This window comes from Adiantum capillus-veneris, chromosome 15 (assembly GCF_014529385.1).
Source record: "Adiantum capillus-veneris isolate H3 chromosome 15, ASM1452938v2, whole genome shotgun sequence".
Classification (NCBI taxonomy): Eukaryota; Viridiplantae; Streptophyta; class Polypodiopsida; order Polypodiales; family Pteridaceae; genus Adiantum; species Adiantum capillus-veneris.
Genome location: NC_140945.1, coordinates 124,517,669 through 124,537,219, shown reverse-complemented (window position 1 = coordinate 124,537,219; position 19,551 = coordinate 124,517,669). Strand labels below are relative to the sequence as shown.

Below are 19,551 nucleotides of genomic sequence, written 5' to 3'. Positions count from 1 at the left end.
TTTCCTTGGTTACACTTTGCTTTTAGATGTTGGTTAATTGAATGTTTTAGGAAAAGAGATATATTGTTGGTCTTCAAATCCGATAGTTTTCTTATTGTAGGGATTACGATGTGCTATTGGCAGATGCACACATCGTCACATCAGTTAGAGACTGAGACTGGTAGAGTTATAGGAGTACGAGAAGAGGCCATGATTTGTCATCTATGCCATATAGAGCCAGAGATAGAGTTACATCACATCTGTCTCACTGCCCAGTCTACTATGAGATACGAGGCCATTTCCACTGCCTATTCAGAGAGGGTTTTGGACCACTGGCCAAAGTTATGCGATATCAAGATCAGAGATGCCTTGGGCTATTTTTATTGGAGCTGTGCAGACATAAGGAGAGCCTATTGAGGAGACTAGATAGTAGGAGACACTCATAGAGGGAAATCATCGATTTTATCAGACCACATGCACGACATTCAGATGAGCAGGCATCACATCAGACTTTAGAGTCCACTTGTGCCAGAGGTACACTAACTGACATGACCACTAAGCTTGGGAGATCCAGATGGCCTTGACTTTGAGGGTCATCAAGACATTGGTGGAAGTTCCATTAGAGGGTTCATACTATTCTGGCACGACATGAGAGATGCCCATTTAGAGTACTCACTGAAGAGGACATTGATGAGCTCTGCCAAAGATTGATGCTCGATATCATAGGATAGGATCTTGATTGCAACATCTCAATCTTTCATTTTATTTCATTTCATCCCATTTTTGTTCCATTTCACTTTAGCCCAATTCAATTTCATTTTCAGTTTTCAAATTTTCAGCCTTTTACAAAGACATCGTATCGGATTCACCATTTGTAAACTCTTTTGTCTCATAGGTCACTTTGGCCTTTTGAAGACTTTAGTATATCATTTCATTTCATTTCATCTCTCTCTCTCTCTCTCTCTCTCTCTCTCTCTCTCTCTCTCTCCAAACTTGTCTCTAAAAAGCTCAAAAATTGATCTCTATTTTTAAAAACATGAAATGAAAAGTTTGCAAATATAATGCACTCAGGTGCCAGTCAACCCAAGTAGCAAAAAAATTTGCAGTTGGGCTTCATGGGCTTCAATTCAATGCATTCAATTGATTAGTTTAGAAATTTCCTTGGCACTAGGCAACCCAAGAAGTAGCAAAATAATTACCTTTACTTACACATCTCTCTCTCTCTCTCTCTCTCTCTCTCTCTCTCTCTCTAACACGAGTTTGGGGTGCTAGGCACCTTAGGATGAACTCAAGCATTCAATGTTAGTTTAGACCTATCTGGGTGCCAATCAACCCAAAAAGAAGCCAAATTAATACTTTTATAGACATCTCTCTCTCTCTCTCACTCTCTCTCTCTCTCTCTCTCTCTCTCACTCACTCACACACACACACACACACACACACACACACACACACACACACACACACACACACACACACACACACACACACACACACACACACACACACACGTATCTAGCTGACAAGCCGTTGGCTAACCCTTGGCTGACAGTTTCCCTTTGTGGTGTGCTAACCTAGAGCTTCTACTCTCTAGAAAAGTTTCACCGAGTCTCTAGAGAAGACCACATGTAATTGCTCATGGTACCAAATCTCTACCAGATGCATACCACACCCACACACACCCTTGCTTATTAAATATAGCTACTATTCTCTATTTTGGCCCTTCTCCACTCACGACCTTTGTCTCACTCTACGAGCTGACAGTGTCGATTCCTATATCTATGCCATGACCGCATTCTGGAAGTCCTTGTGGGATCCCTTGGCTTGGTGATACATCTTGGTGTTGCCCGCCCTTCTCAATGGTGTGTAGTACACACACAAAGTCGGTAAATTTCCGAGCACCCACTCACTCGAGGAAAGATTTGTACAAATATGTGCAGAGTCTCTCCCACTCTCTGATTGTCTCTATCTTTAGAGAATGGACCTTTCCCTTCTTGGAGACTTTTCCCTTCTCACGAAATCACTATATATTTATGTCCATAATCGGGGTACCGGTTGGAGGTGGGTACACATGCACACCAACCTAGTGAGTTAACTATATGAGCAGTTCTTCTCTTTATTTGGTCATGCATGTGCAGCCCATATACTATTCTCTATTTCTCCTAGCAGTTTTTGGTGCTACCCCACCTTTCTCTTTCATTGTTGGCATCCTTGTAGTTTTTGATGCTATCTCACCCTCCCACATAAAGCTTACTCGCTTGCCCCCCAAAACTCGTCAGGCCTTTTTTTGATACTTTTTGTGCATAAGGAGCTTCTCCTCTCCCAGATCACCATGCGATACTCCCTGTGCATGCTCTTATTGCTGTACACGCTTTTGCTTTCACTCTCTCTCTCTCTCTCTCTCTATCACTCACTCTCTCTCTCTCTCTATCACTCACTCTCTCTCTCTCTCTCTCTCTCTCTCACACACACACACACACACACACACACACACACACACACACACACACACGTGCATACAAGTCATGCTCTTGCGTTCCTCAAATGTGACGATTTAGCAGGGCTACAAGCCAGTGTACGCACAGATCTCCTTCCATCTCCCCCCTCACACAAAACAGTGACCGCATGGATTCAAAGATTGGACCCGATGCTGAGCAGGAACCTAACCTTTGCTCATCTACAATACAACACCTGTTGCGTAGAAGCATACACAATATGATCATTGGTGTAGGCTGCCTTCCATTTCATGTGCATGGACAAATATACAAAGGACAGCACCTCAACACAGGTAGGTGCATCTGCATCTACTCGATTTGTTCATTGGCTCATTGAGTCATATTTTTGGATTGTATGTATTATACATGTTTGTCTCCTGTACAAATAATCTCTATGATGATTAGTAATTGTGTGTTCAATGGTTATTTCAATTGTTCTTCATACTGACATGCTTCACGTCCAAAGTCGACACAAAAAATTATGTATCAGATTATGTTTGGGGTTTTGCACTCAGAGTTGCAATAAAAAATGGGGTGATATGAGTGGTGTAAATTACCCTTTAGACTTGGAGTTAATCAATCCTAAGCATTGGCTATTTTTTTAATGTATATTTCTTATCTTAAAACAAAGATATTTGCTTGCTCTTAAGACTTGGCAAAAGTAATAATGAATGTATGGATGTGCAATGATTATCATTAAAATAATAGGTATGAACATTGGGCTTTGTTGACTGTTCAAGACTGGTCTAACTGATGATTGAACATATATAGCTAGTTTCCTGCAGCATAAAGAGAATTGTTTGTAGACTTCAGAATTTGGCATGACCAAGTTTGGCATGATGGATTTTTTGACTTGAAAATAACACATATGTATTGGTTGCTAGAGCCTTAAACCTCATGTGAGGGTCTCAACAGAGATGGCATTGATTGGAAATTTGGAATATTGTCCGTTTTACAAAGGAGATGCTGCCCAATCTTTTCTTTTTAGAGATCTTTAATACCAGAAGCTGGAGTGATGCTACCTCTCTTCTGTTTCAATAATAATTGTAGACTTTATACGCTGACTTTACATAAGAAATTAAACATCCGTCTTATATGGTACATATCCTTTGGTATCTCATTTGTAGGTATATATAAATATAAATGACATTATATAGTATATATCTTCTGGAAGCAGTTTTAGATTGGATATTATACTATGAGGTGGGAATGCATTGAATCATCATTGTGAATCATTCATCATGATTGAAATTCATATGTGTTTCAAGTTGAACATACATCAGTTTCTTTAACGTTAACTCTCAGTGGAGAATAGGTGGATATGATCACTGTGTTTGACAACAAATTCATGTGAGATTTTCATACAATATGTAGGTACTGGATTTTTTCAGCATAATAAGTAGATACAAGCAAAATATTGCAGAAATTTTTACATTTTGACTTATTACTCTGAGTATGGCTCGTAACTTATTACATTCATGGTTGGCATACAACTTCCATTGTGCTACCTCCATGGATTGTAGCTCGACACTCAGATCTAGTTTTTATTTTTGTATTTTTACTTACTAGCTTAAGATATTATCGATCTTTCGAGCTCAATCAAATTATATAAATATGCTTAAACCTCTAGTAAAGATCTTGGAAGAAGTGGTAATGACTGGAATGTTTGAAAATACAATCTGCATGTAAATAATATGCTGTCCAACTTAAACATCCACCTAGCAAAATGGTGTTATAGACATGTACTTCTATCTTTGTATGCAGAAAATCACTTCTGATGGAGGTAAGTATATAGTGGTGAATTCACATGAATTCACAATTACAAAGTACTTTTTGATGCTCTTGGATAAATGCATAATTTTTAACACAAATGTTTACTTTGAAATTAGTTCAATGAATGTTAAAAGAGCCTTAATCCTCAAGTGGGGGTCTCGGATGAGATGGTAGTAGACTGGACTTTTGAGAATTGATCCAATTTACAAAGGAGATGTTGTCAAATTTTTTCTAGAATTAAATGATGTAAACATTAGCATAAATAAATGGCTCAAACTTAATATTAGATCTTTGTTATGGTGGTAGTTTTTGTTGTAATTTTTGCTGTAATTTTTGACACCAATAACAAGGGGAGGGAGTCATTGATACCTGTCTTCCCAAGTAATGCTAGTTTTGACAGGCTTGTGTTTCTTGGATGGTGACAGGTAAGAGATTCTTTCTTTGGGATTACAACGAAAACTGTAGCAGTAAACGGAAGATTGTCCAATGTACCAACTAATGTACCAGCTGGATCCTTCTACATGTAGATGTAGTGGGAGCTCATCCCAAAGGATGGGCACATAAGATACAACATGAAGATATTATGTTGTAGTGATCAAAGATCAAATTTTTGATTTAAATGATTGTATTATCCATTAGATACAGAATGTTGTATTGGTGTATATGAAATGATAATTGAGGTTTATGACATCTTGTTTTAAAATATTGTTATTTAGTATATTATTTAATACAATTGTCTAAGTATGGTTCAATTATGAGGGGATTTTTCATACTTAAACACATACACACATTTTCCCTACTGGTCTTTGGTCGGACTAGTTCCATACTTAGCAATTGGAATTAGATAATATATCAGATAATAATATAGCTACTCCAATATATCCAGACTTCAATCAAACGGTTTTTGTCAGGATATGTGTATTTATACCCTAAGAAATGGATTGCCTACTCTTTAATACAAGCTACATTATTAGTATCTTGATCCACCCAATCCAAAGGGATGGGTCGGGGCTCTCAGCTCCTAAATTGGTCAAGCATCTACATGTTTAAATAAAATCCATATACTGTAATCATTGACCACCCTCGAGCAGGTGTAGATTTTCAAGGTATCTTGCAGGATCGGAGTATTGTATAGTAACCAACATCATGACATAATCCACAAATTTGGAGTGACATCATCCAAATCATGAGATATCAGGTATGTAGATTTCATAATACCTTACTCTCCTCCCTGGAGGACCCCTTTATCATACAACAATTGGGTGTACTTACATCTAAGTTCTATTCAAACACATTACAAATGAGTAATCTCGCATCTAAACCTTTTTAACACCGTACAAGTGATTGAGCTATAAAACATGGAAATTTTTTAGGAAGCAATTACTACAATTGGTGGGGGATTGGTCCACTTGGTGGACCATCCTCCACCAAGTGGATCTCTCCTCTGGAATGGGGGAGGGCCACACACACACACTTATCTAGCTGACAAGTCGTTGGCTAACCCTTGGCTGACAGTTTCCCTTTGTGGTGTGCTAACCTAGAGCTGCTACTCTCTAGAAAAGTTTCACCGAGTCTCTAGAGAAGACCACATGTAATTGCTCATGGTACCAAATCTCTACCAGATGCATACCACACCCACACACACCCTTGCTTATTAAATATAGCTACTATTCTCTATTTTGGCCCTTCTCCACTCACGACCTTTGTCTCACTCTACGAGCTGACAGTGTCGATTCCTATATCTATGCCATGACCGCATTCTGGAAGTCCTTGTGGGATCCCTTGGCTTGGTGATACATCTTGGTGTTGCCCGCCCTTCTCAATGGTGTGTAGTACACACACAAAGTCGGTAAATTTCCGAGCACCCACTCACTCGAGGAAAGATTTGTACAAATATGTGCAGAGTCTCTCCCACTCTCTGATTGTCTCTATCTTTAGAGAATGGACCTTTCCCTTCTTGGAGACTTTTCCCTTCTCACGAAATCACTATATATTTATGTCCATAATCGGGGTACCGGTTGGAGGTGGGTACACATGCACACCAACCTAGTGAGTTAACTATATGAGCAGTTCTTCTCTTTATTTGGTCATGCATGTGCAGCCCATATACTATTCTCTATTTCTCCAAGCAGTTTTTGGTGCTACCCCACCTTTCTCTTTCATTGTTGGCATCCTTGTAGTTTTTGATGCTATCTCACCCTCCCACATAAAGCTTACTCGCTCGCCCCCCAAAACTCGTCAGCCTTTTTCTGATTCTTTTTGCGCATAAGGAGCTTCTCCTCTTCCAGATCACCATGCGATACTCCCTGTGCATGTTCTTATTGCTGTACATGCTTTTGCTTTCACTCTCTCTCTCTCTCTCTCTCTCTCTCTATCACTCACTCACACACACACACACACAGGTGCATACAAGTCATGCTCTTGTGTTCCTCAAATGTGACGATTTAGCAGGGCTACAAGGCAGTGTACGTGCAGATATCCTTCCATTCCCCCCCTCACACAAAACAGTGACATCGTGGATTCAAAGATTGGACTCGATGCTGAGCAGGAACCTGACCTTTCTAATCTACAATACAACACCTGTTGCACAGAAGCAGATGGAATATGATCATTGGCGTAGGATGCCTTCCATTTCATGTGCATGGACAAATATACAAAGGGGAGCACCTCAGCACAGGTAGGTGCATCTGCACCTACTCAGCACAATTACATTGTCGATTTGTTCATTGGCTCATTGAGTCATATTTTTGGATTGTATGTATTATACATGTTTGTATCCTGTAAAAATAATCTCTATGATGATTAGTAAGTGAGTGTTCAATGGTTATTTCAACTGTTCTTCATAGTGACATGCTTCATGTCCAAAGTCGACAAAAAAATTGATGTATCTGATTATGTTTGGGGTTTTGCACTCAGAGTTGCAATACAAAAATGGGGTGATCTGAGTGGTCTAAATTACCCTTAGACTTGGAGATAATCAATCCTAAGCATTGGCTATTTTTTAATGTATATTTCTTATCTTAAAACAGAGATATTTGCTTGCTCTTGGGACTTGGCAAAAGTGATAATAAATGTATGGTTGTAGCATAATAGGTATGAACATTGGGCTTTGTTGACTATTCAAGACTGGTCTAACTGATGATTGACATACATAGCTAGTTTACTGTAGCATAAAGAGAATTGTTTGCAGACTTCAAAATTTGGCATGATGGATTTTTTGACTTGAAAATAACACATATGTATTGGTTGCTAGAGCCTTAAACCTCATGTGAGGGTCTCAACAGAGATGGCATTGATTGGAAATTTGAAATATTGTCCGTTTTACAAAGGAGATGCTGCCCAATTTTTTCTTTATAGAGATCTTTAATACCAAAGGTTGGAGTGATGCTACCTCTCTTCTATTTTAATAATAATTGTAGACTTTATAGGCTGACTTTAGAAAAGAAATTAAACATCCGCCTTATATGGTACATATCCTTTGGGATCTCATTTGTAGGTATATATAAATATAAATGACATTATATAGTATATATCTTCTAGAAGCAGTTTTAGATTGGATATTATACTATGAGGTGGGAATACATTGAATCATCATTGTGAATCATCATTGCATCATGATTGAAATTCATATGTGTTTCGAGTTGAACATACATCAGTTTCTTTAACGTTAACTCTCAGTGGAGGATAGGCGGATATGATCACCAACAAACTCATGTGAGATTTTCATACAATATGTAGGTACTGGATTTTTTTAGCATAATAAGTAGATACAAGCGAAATATTGCAGAAATTTTTACATTTTGACTTATTACTCTGAGTATGGCTCGTAACTTATTACATACATGGTTGGCATATTTGCTTCCATGGTGTTACCTCCATGGATTGTAGCTCGACACCCTGATCTAGTTTACATAGATTGGGTTATTTTTGTATTTTTACTCTTAGTGGAGGATAGGTGGATATGATCACTGTGTTTGACAACAAACTCATGTGAGATTTTCATACAATATGTAGGTACGGGATTTTTTCAGCATAATAAGTAGATACAAGCAAAATATTGCGGAAATTTTTACATTTTGACTTATTACTCTGAGTATGGCTCGTAACTTATTACATACATGGTCGGCATACAGATTCCATTATGCTACCTCCATGGATTGTAGCTCGACACTCAGATCTAATTTACATAGATTGGGTTATTTTTGTATTTTTACTTACTAGCTTAAGATATTATCGATCTTTCGAGCTCAATCGAATTATATAAATATGCTTATGCCTTTGGTAAAGATCTTGGAAGAAGTGGTAATGACTGGAATGTTTGAAAATACAATCTGTATGTAAATAATATGCTGTCCAACTTAAACATCCACCTAGCAAAATGGTCTTGAAGACATGTACTTCTATCTTTGTATGCAGGAAATCACTTCTGATGGAGGTGTATATAGTGGTGAATTCACAATTACAAAGTACTTTTTGATGCTCTTGGATAAATGCATAATTTTTAACACAAATGTTTACTTTGAAATTAGTTCAATGAATGTTAAAAGAGCCTTAATCCTCAAGTGGGGGTCTCGGATGAGATGGTAGTAGACTGAACTTTTTAGAATTGATCCAATTTACAAAGGAGATGCTGTCCAATTTTTTCTAGAATTAAATGATGTAAACATTAGCATAAAGAAATGGCTCAAACTTAATATTAGATCTTTGTTATGGTGGTAGTGTCTGTTCTAATTTTTGAGACCAATAACAAGGGGAGGGAGTCGTTGACACCTGTCTTCCCAAGTAATGCTAGTTCTGATAGGCTTGTGTTTCTTGGATGGTGACAGGTAAGAGATTCTTTCCTTGGGATTACAACGAAAACTGCAGCAGTAATGGAAATTGTGCAATGTACCAACTGGATCCTTCTACATGTAGATGTAGTGGAAGCTCATCCCAAAGGATGGGCACATAAGATACAACATGAAGATATTATATTGTAGTGATCAAAGATCAAATTTTTGATCTAAATGATTGTATTATCCATTAGATACAGAATGTTGTATTGGTGTATATGAAATGATAATTGAGGTTTATGACATCTTGTTTTAAAATATTTGTTATTCAATATATTACTTAATACAATTGTTTAAGTATGGTTCAATTATGAGGAGATTTTTCATACTTAAAAACACACACACACACACACACACACACACACACACACACACACACACACGTATACCTAAACAACAGTTAGACTATATAAATAGAACAAAAGATATATTTTTTCCTTTTTTGCAAGGATCCCTATATTTACCTTGTTTATTATTACTAAGTTGAAACCTAAACTACCGCACAGGTCGGTGTTTTCTTAAAAAGAAAATGGGGGATAACCCTCCTCCTTCTATCATCTCATGAGAACCCACCCCTAAGGAGATTTTTTAAAGATCGTGGCTTTCATTACCCTAAACTTCACACCCGCAGGCTCTCTCTGTCCCCCTTGACTATACTACAACACGCAGTAGCCTATGCTAACTCCTACACATGCTCTCTCTCCCGTATGCTCAACTCCCCATATGCGAGTAGGAGTGGCCATAGAGGCGGCTTGGGAAACTGTAGCCACTGAATAATCGATCGTGGGGCATCTTCTCACCTTGAGCATATAGGATGCGCTATAAAAGGTGAGGGTGCTTTGGCCCCTCATGTAGTCTGTGGGTGTATCTCTCTTTGTGTGTGTATTTCAAAGCAATGTGTGAGGACTTTAACACTGTGCAGCTATGGAGGTGGTTGAACTACCATCACAGGTTGGTATTATCCTTGGTAAGGGTACCTTAATGAATTAAATTGGTTGTACATACTGCATGAAAACATCTTATTACTATTACACATATTGCACAGGTACTGCTTGGCTTTACCTGGTTTTCTTGTTGGGAATTCTGCTGTGATTGCATACTGTGCATAAACTAATAGTTTAAGGGAGGGATATGAAACACTTTGGTTTGTGATACCTGTTTTTTTAATAAAACTGGGGATGAATATTAAGGGGATTAAAGGTTTTCTAACCAATACTAATCACGCTGATTACTGTTGGTCTTTTTAGTTTTTTGGTAGGATGTTGGTTTTTTATACAAAGGGTTTTCGAACCAAAAAATAAAAGCAATTGATAACTTGTATAGTGCCTTAAATACATTGTGGTTGAGGATTCTAGAAACCCATGCATAATCAAAGTAGTGTTGCTTGATATTGCAGTATTTGGATAGTAAAAAAATGGGGGATCTTTTGGTACTTGGTATTGACGTTTGTTTGGTCTGTCATGATAATACACAGCGCGACGAGAGGAAAATTCTGCATACTATTGCATGGTGTAATGGGTTTTTTTTTCCCTTATGCCATTTTTGGGATCGCTATACTTGCTGATGATCTCGCTTATTGTCTTATATAGGATGACACTGACATAACCATATACAAATATGGGTTTTTTCTTTTTTGATAGACAAGCTGTGAATAGGTTCTTTTTACTAAACCTCTTGGCTTTGGCTCATGTAGTGTGTTTTCTTCTCATTTGGCATACAAACTGAGGTAAGATGAATTCCGTAAGCCAAAATGGGCATGAGAAATTTGAGTTGACTTGATAACATAGCCGAGTTGGCTTGATAACATAGCCGAGTTTTGAAACCTTTAAATGGATTATTTTTTTGAGAGGTATCTATAGTCATAATTTTAGATACTTTATGGCTTCATGGTACTTAAAAAAGCTAGAGAAATTGGAGCTTGACAAAACTGGCAAAGTAATTTTGGTATTGAAAGACTGATCTATGAGATGATATGGGGATTAAGACACTTGGTTCAGAAGGGGAGGTGGCCTTTTTGATCAAAATGATATATATGCTAAATCTACTTAAGGTCTAATTAAAAAAGGGGATAAATAAATACCATACTTCTAAGTACTTCTTAAAATCTTTGGGGTAACAAAAACCAAACTTACTAAAATACATGAACACCTTGGACAGTGGTTTTAAGTTCTTTTTTATAAAAAAGTTGTAAGTTGGACATAAATAACAACTCATATAGTCCTTTGACACCTGTAAAACACATCCAAGACTAACGTATTTGTTGTTTTGTTTGGATGGATGCAGGTGAGGACTCTATCCTTTCTAAGATATAGATATGTGCTTCTAGACATATCTGAATAAGGGACCAAAACGAAAAAATGATTGCATCTCAATAGGGGTCCAAAAGGAAAAGGTTTACCAAAGAGCAATGTGCAATAAGTGCTTCTAGATTTACCTTAGCAAGGGACCAAGAGGAGAGATGGTTACATCTCAATAGGGGTCCAAAAGGAGGTAGTCTATCAAAGAGCAATGTGCATCTAATGGAGCTTAAAATACCTTAGGGTTAGCTTCATTAAAGACCTCCAAAAGTTAGTGTTAAAAAGTCCTTTGACCTTAGGCAAGCTAGGGATGACCTTGAGGTGGGAATCCTACCCAAGCATGAGGTGCTTTTCGGCTTGCTAACTAAAGTGCTTAAAGTATTTGTGAGAACCTTGCCCAAGCTTGAGGTGATTCTCATGCTCAAATGACTAAGGTTCTTGAAGTGTTTAACTCAAAGATAAACTCTCAAGAGGCATAAGCGGTTTCCATGCTTCAAGCTTCGCCATTTGGTGAGTACTTTGTCTTTGGCATTGGTGGCCAAAAACTGCTTCATGATGGAAGCTCTTAAAGCTTTCTATGTTCGTGGAGCTTCACCGTTGGCCTGTAGGCTAGACCACCATTGCTTGGCGGACTTTTGAAAGTACATAGCTACATGGCGTAGCTTAGAGGACTCCGTGAAGCCCTCATCTCCAAACGCCGCATCGAATTGTTGGATAAAGGCCAAGACTTTGTCCGTAGCACCAAAGGTGCCATCGTAGGTAAGGAAAGAGATGCTCTTTCCTCCATCTTTGAACTTCTTGAGCTTGGATGACCTCTTCCACGTGGCATAGGATTTCCTATGGCCTCTTATTTTTTATGGTTCAAAAGTTGCACCATTGCTTTCTTTAGAAGATGAACAATTTGAGGAAGATGGAGAAGAGGGTGACGTCTTTCTCGCCTTTTTCTTGCCTTGGTTCTCTTTGCCTGCACCATCGCTTTCTTCATAAGAGGAAGAGGATGCAGAAGATGGAGAAGAGGGTGACCTCTTTCTCCATTTTTCTTCTCTTGGTTTTTGTCATCCCTCTTTGAATTATGGTGTGGAGAAGTGTGCGATGGTCTTCTCCGTTTAGGAGTTGATGGAGAGCGTTTTGCCCGCCGTCTTCGTGGAGCCATCTCTGTCAAGGTGGCAAGAGACTCACTTCTTTCTCGTTCCTTTGGTGGGGGCTCTTGAGTTCTCCTTTGGGAAGGAGATGCGTCATCAAGAAGCAAATTTTTGAGCCCTTCGTATGGATCCTCTTCTTCTTCCCGAATCGCAGAGAGGCCTCTTTTGGAAGTCTCACAAGGAAGTTTCCTAGGTACTCTCTCGTCATAACGGGGAGTTTGGAGAATCCCATGAGCACGAAGCTACTTCACTTTGGAGGGATGGATTGCCCATGGCTTGTTGCAGCCTAGAAACAAGGTAGTTAACAAGCATAGAGGCATCATTAGTAGCCTGCTTAGCAAAATCAAAGCTATCAACATTAATTTCACTCTCTTTACTATTGTCAGCCATTCTAAGAACTTTTAAGTGTAAACTATTTTTTAGATGTACTTTGGCACTTCAAGCCCTAGTTGCTACTTCTCTTTACCCCTTTAGAAAAGCACTCAAGCTACTATACCCATGGCTCGAATACCATTAATTGCAAGGAATAGAAGAGAGGGTCTTTCAAAACCAAAACAACACTGGCTCTTGTCAAGCTTCTAATAGCTCAATAGTGGTTAAGCCGTAGGCAAGCCCCATAGGACTCCCACTATTAAGACCATAGCTCTCGACGGTAATGCCCTATTATCTGCACAAAGGCAGGCGCACTGTACGGCTGAAAAAATCCCTTTTCTACTTACTCAATTTCAAGTAATAATACCAACCATTTGTAGCTAGCTTGAGGACCTCCCTTCTTGAGCAAGAAAAGAGAAACCTTGTGCTCTGATACCAATGTAACATTTAATGGCCTAGTAACTTGTGTGTAGCGGAAAAATAGCATGAACATAGTGAGCACTTCATTAGAATAGATTCCTAATGAGCATAACAAGAGTGCTTGGGTGGAGAGAGCAACAAATTAAAGCATAATACCTAGTTAGATAGGCATGAACAATACTTCAAAAGAGATAGAAATTAAGCTATTGACAACAGTTGAGGACCGGATTTATATGGAGCCGGTCCCCCCTCCAAAAGGCTTCGTATTATAGGTTTCCTTCATCAAGGGAAATATTTTACAATACAATTCTTTGCGTTCCTTCAATAACTAGCTAGTGCAAAGAAGATGGAAGCTTCAAGCACTAGCAAACACTTTAAAACACAACATCAATTCCTTCACGGTCTCAGACCCAAGACCTCACACCTTCAAAGATGGTGAGAGCTAGCGGGGTATGAGAGTAGATTGAGAGCAAGGAGTAGTCTTACGAAAAAGATATACATCTTCTCACATAATCACTCATATTAGCATAGCATAGCTTAGTAATTAGCATGGTAGAGGAGATGAGCATGCATTGAAGCTTAGCTCTTGGTTGGATTTGCATCATAAAGCAAAGAGTTGTTTGTGTAGGTCTCCCTTCTCACAAGCTTGAAGTAGGTGATAAGCTTTCCATTAAAGCTTGAGAAGGAGAGAAAGAGTCTTCTTGCTTCACACATGATCTAGTGTGAGTGTGTGTGGAATAATGCCTTCAGAAATTCAGCCCCCTCTCTCACTCTTGGTCGACCCCTCTTCCATTTTACTCATGCAAGCACCCCATTGGCCCATGCCAGGCTTAGCCAATAAAAATTGAGAGGCATAAGTGGTAGCTTTCTGACATGTGTCCCCCTTTTCCCTTTCGTGAGAGCTTTAGGTAATTAATTAATGCAACTAAACTCTCATTGGACCCCTTCGTCTCCTGGCCAATAAGAATCAAGCAAGCCATTGGGCTGTTGAATGCTTATTGAACCCCTTGGGAGACTGTCCAATAGTCTTCTCGAGAGCTTAATTCTTATTGTTTATTTTATTAAGTGTTTTTAAATTAATTAAACTAGATTTGCTCTAGCCTAATTCTCATTGGTCCACCTCCATGGCCATCCAATAGGATTTGAGTGCACCTTGTGGGCATCTGGGCTAGGGAGTTGACATGTGTCCCTCATTCCGTTTGTGTAATGGAACCTTGTGAGTGTGTGTGCGCGTTTCTCTCTCATCCCCTACTTGCAAGGCTCGCCCCCTCCTTTGTAGGAGCTTTGAAGACTTTTTGGTACACACACAAAGCATCCAATTTCCCTAGTGTTTGAAATTTGGACATAGCCTTTGAATTTTGGAACCTTAGCATTTTGGAAGTGTTAATGGACTGAACCTTAGGGTCTTTAAAGCCCATTGTTGCCCATTGCTCTTTTGTAGATGGCCCCCCTCTCTTTGGATCCCTATTTTCCCTCCTTTGGATCCCAACCTTAGGGTCTTTAAAGCCCATTGTTGCCCATTGCTCTTTTGTAGATGGCCCCCCTCTCTTTGGATCCCTATTTTCCCTCCTTTGGATCCCTACTGTGGTCGATCTGCTAACTTAACCAATATTCTAACTTTTTTTTCTGTGGCACTTTCCCATACTAAATGATCAGTTTAACATGAGAAATTCATTTAGGAGAATTATATATTAGTTATAATGACAGGTTGAGTGTGTTTCCACGATTCTAGAAACTTCTTGTAACCTCCATGCACTAGTTGAGTCTGTAATGGAAATGAAAAAATATTTATTTATTGCAGCTAACAGGTGGCAAAAACATAAGTGAACTATAGACCATGCGAAAGGATAACACATTTATGGACATTTAATTATTTAACTGATCTTTATGAGCTATGTTCATTGATATGTCCGAGCGGACATTCTGTATTCATTTTAAGTAGTGAAAAAATCTATAAATAAATACATGTACGAAAAAAATGCTCACTCTTGCATCACGAAAGATTGCACATAGTGTTTGTATCTTTCTTCTCCTCTTTCATTGTGCCTATGTAGCACTACACTCTAAGAGGTGCACTTGCACGATTTTTTGTGCTCTATCTCACTCTCTGTTTCTCACTTATAGTGTATAGCTTTTATTATGAGCAAGGACAGTTGATCAGGTGTGCATACCTATAGTAAGCTCTCCCTCAATTTGTTGCTTGCTTCGTTGCGCTCTAGAAATTTTGAGAAGCGCACAAATTTACCACAAGAGAAGCGCAATGTCGTAAAGATCTTTCACTTGTGAATGCGATGAAGCAAACAATACTTTAAACAAACACTTCACGAGGGAGTTATGAGCTTGAAAAAGAAAAAGGATACACAATGCTTTGTAAAAGGCCGCTACACTTATTAAGTGTAAAGACTCTTCTTAATTTTACAAAGTTAGCTTTTGTACCTTAACCAAAGGTTTTGGGTCAAACATGGGATGATAGCTAGCTTTATTCAATTGCCTCAAAATTCATTAATACAATTTAGAAGCATTTAACCCCATTGTGTCTAGCTCAATCACATAATTGTTTACATTTTTAATTTGGGAATCAATAAATCACAAAGACTTTAGGCTAGGGAAGGCACACATATGGACACAAGGATAACTTTAGTTTCTTGAGTTAGTTGGGTCAATAACTTTTGAAGTACAATTTATAATAGAGGGGATGTCTGTATGCCCGTTGTCAATAAATCCCCTGAAAGGTAGGTAGGTATTAGGTGGTGTGGAATCTGTACGTGTTGAGATTCTGACACAATCATTTATATATTCTAGCATGATTGGTTTTAAAGTGTAGGAGATACCAATTTGAGTGACCATCAATTGACTATACATGAACACCATTTTGCTCATTTAAGTCTTTTATAATTGAGTTTCTTGTTTTCCATCTCCTCACATAGTTACTTGTCCATATCTCACCCAAAATGACTTGACTCTAGAGTCGCACAGTAAGACTATGTGAACAAATACACAAATTGTGAAGATTAACACACAACCTAATGATGCAAGTGTCTTGTAAACATTTCTCTAATCAATACATCACTAACTATGTAATCATCCCAAGGATTGCTCCAAGAGTGCACTAAATAGAATGATGTACCATGTGATTAGTTGGCTAGATTATTGGATTATTAATAGTGTGGTTGTCTGTAAAAGCAAGTATAAAACCCTATGTTCGTGCACACACCTACTTCTTTCTTAACCACAAATGTGAGAGCTATGCCACAAATGGATTTCCCTTGGCCTTCAAATTTTTGAATTTGCTGCTTTTTTTAAAAGGGTCGCTCAAATTTTTCATCGGTCAATAACCTTCGAAAAACATCTCGTATGTAGGACATTTGATACCACCCGCTAGATTTTAGCAAGCCCTCCAAATAAGGAGTGATCCACTAGTGCACATCAATTTTACGTTTTGACCTACAATCACATGTTTACCTTTCGTCTTTATCGGGAAATTAAATGTTTGGCCCACCCTTAACATGCTAAAGGATAGCCTATGGGACTCCTCAACTATTGAAGAGGGCCTAGGCCCTTGAGGCTAGATAGCTTCATGCTCTAGTGCCAACCAATGAGGTTTTGCAATCTCATTTGCACCCACGTCCGGCCGAACGTGTAACACAAGCCTTGGACGGCCCTCCATTTTCGAAGGCCTATGCGAAGGCCATCTAAACCCAATGCGAAGGCCATCTAAACCCAATCGTCGTCGGTGACCTTTTAAGATCTCCCATTTTTGACCACATTCACACTGGTTGATTGCACCAAAGGTCCAAAATACAAATAAAGTCAAAAGTCTAGGCTCACACCAAATTCACAAGGCAAAATAAAGGCAGTTGCATGGCAAAGTACACTTGACTCTTTCTGTTGATTTGATCGAGCAATAATGGCAAGAGTCAAATCAATTGTACTGCATTAAATGCATTGTGCTTGGGCTGCTGACACCCCCTCCATTAATACAGCCCTTTATTACTTACAAGAGGGGAGGATCATATATGCATGCTTTCTTCACTGAAGTCAGTAGAGCCATGGAAGATGAGCTCACATCCAGATTGCACACTATGGATGTGCAGAATTTCGACTTCACCATTTGGCCCACAATGTAGTATCGCGAACACACTGACACCATCGCCGTCACCGGTACACTCGGCTTTGTCGCACTCGATATTGTGCTTGCCCCATACAATGGCACCTTGAGAGCTCTCACACCTATGGGTATCACCTTCCTGCTGCTTTTCCCTTGGACATACCCATCCATCTGCACAGTATTGCACAATAGCAATTCATGAGACTAAAAGCACATCAACTAAAAACATACTTTTCATGCCCATATTGCAAAGTTCTACACACAGCAGCATTATGGCACTATGCTTGCCTTTGTTGATGCTACTGAGAGCACCGAGTAGCGGAAGTCTACTGAAAGAGGATCAAGATGAGCTACGAAATAGCGCGAGCGATTCTCATAGTCAAGGTGCACTGTCGAGTTGACGGTAAGGAGCATCGATGGAACCCCTGAAGCATCTGTTCCTTGCCCCACATACAAATTGTGAAAGACAATGTTCTGCAACAATCCAAGCCCACTAAGCCTCTGTCAAAAAATGTTAAGAGCCAATCTATTGTAGTTTAGGGGCGTCGTAACTACCTTGATGGAGAGGACCGGGCTTGATGGCCGGCAAATGAGCCAGAACATTAAAATGAAGAGGAAGAGGAATGCAACACAGGAAAGAATCACAAAGAGGATGGTGTAGATCTGCGCCGCCGTCGAGCTGGATTTTGATGCGGTCCTGCCATATTCCTCCTCATCTTCATATATGGTGGATGGCAGCAACTTCTTGTTGTAGGCATCACTCATGCTGTGACTATGGTTGGATGAAGTGGTCACTGATGTAGGACTTGTGCCACCGGCGGGCTGCGGTTGGACACGGGCACGCGAGTGATGTTGATGCTTGCGTGTGACAGCGACGGGCGGTAGCGACGAGGTCGAGGAGCGGGTATCAGACGTCGCAGATGCAGTGGCTAAAGGGTGGAGAGGCGACCCCACTGGGCTCAAGAGAGGCGTGGATTGGAATGAGAGCTTTGAATCACCACCATCGTGCGAGTCGCGCGACGGGCTCTGCACATAGTATGCGGGCGGCCTGAGCAATATGCCATGGTGGCGGGGCGAGCGAGGCGGGGAGGAACCTGGCAGGCTGGTGACCTCGGAGTCAGATTTCGCATGCATCGCTGCAGCTGCAGCGACAACTTAAGGAAGGAAGGAGAATACTGCTGCTATGTCGCACTTCTCAGATGAAGAGCGATAGAGGTGTTGAGCCAGAATATCTCTCAAGTTGTGGGAGGTCAACTAGTAGTGGAGGGAGGCAGGAGATGTACTCTGGAGGTGATCCTGTGTGTGTGTGAAACAAGGCAAGGAGAGGCGGAGAAGCTGTGAGGGAGCTTCCTGCCAATGCAAGGTTAGCCTAGCTAAAAAAAATAAGAGCAAGTTGGCATCGCTCTCTCTCTCTCTCTCACACACACACACACACACACAGACACACACACACAGACCCTTCTTATGAGGTGGGTGCTCTCTCGCAGTCGACTGCGCGGTGCGCACACACGATCTCTCTCTCTCTCTTCTTCTGAGGCGAGGGCGGGTGCTTCTGCGATGTATCTCCAAATGCAAGCGTGCACCTTCTCACATGCAAAAGATCTTGGGCGAAGTGAGAGATAGTGATGCACTGCTGGCTCCAGCAGAGAGAGAGGCACGGAGTGAAATAGCAGTGTGTGTGTGCGCTTGCGGTAGAGAGAGAGTGCAAAAAAGGCTTTGTGGTAGAAAGAGAGTGTGTGTGTGAGAGAGCCGAGAGGAGAGAGTGTACACGCAACCCACCCTTCCACGCCAAGGCGCGCCTTTTCTATTGCCACGTCACTTTCCTTTTCTCCGCCTTTGAGGCTGGAGATTGAAAAACTAGTACTCATTCTCTCTCTCTCTTCTCTCTCTCTCTCTATCAAAGTTTCAACTGGGTCATTGAATGACGCATAATAGTCCCCCATTCCCGGACCTATTTAGAATTTAGAGCGTTAGGTGGGCACTCCTGCATTTGGTTTTTCCTGGACATTAGGTCACACATACATCGTTGTCAACCAACTCATTCTCCCCTTCACACACATACGCATTGCCTACCCTCTTGTGGTGTCTCCATCTATACTATCTATGCTATGTATAATGGCAAACCGAGTGCTC

General features: G+C 40.0%; 1 protein-coding gene across 1 annotated transcript; it reads right to left on the bottom strand.

Moving 5' to 3' along the window:
* Nucleotides 1-17,144: 17,144 nt before the first annotated feature.
* LOC147441442 (uncharacterized) lies at nt 17,145-18,932 on the bottom strand. The gene is made up of 3 exons (XM_086483085.1): nt 17,974-18,932; nt 17,707-17,892; nt 17,145-17,589 (listed from the first exon to the last, which is right to left on the bottom strand). Exons 1-3 carry the CDS (start codon nt 18,550-18,552, stop codon nt 17,305-17,307), a joined length of 1,050 nt encoding a protein of 349 aa, XP_086339211.1. The 5' UTR covers nt 18,553-18,932; the 3' UTR covers nt 17,145-17,304.
* Nucleotides 18,933-19,551: the final 619 nt, after the last annotated feature.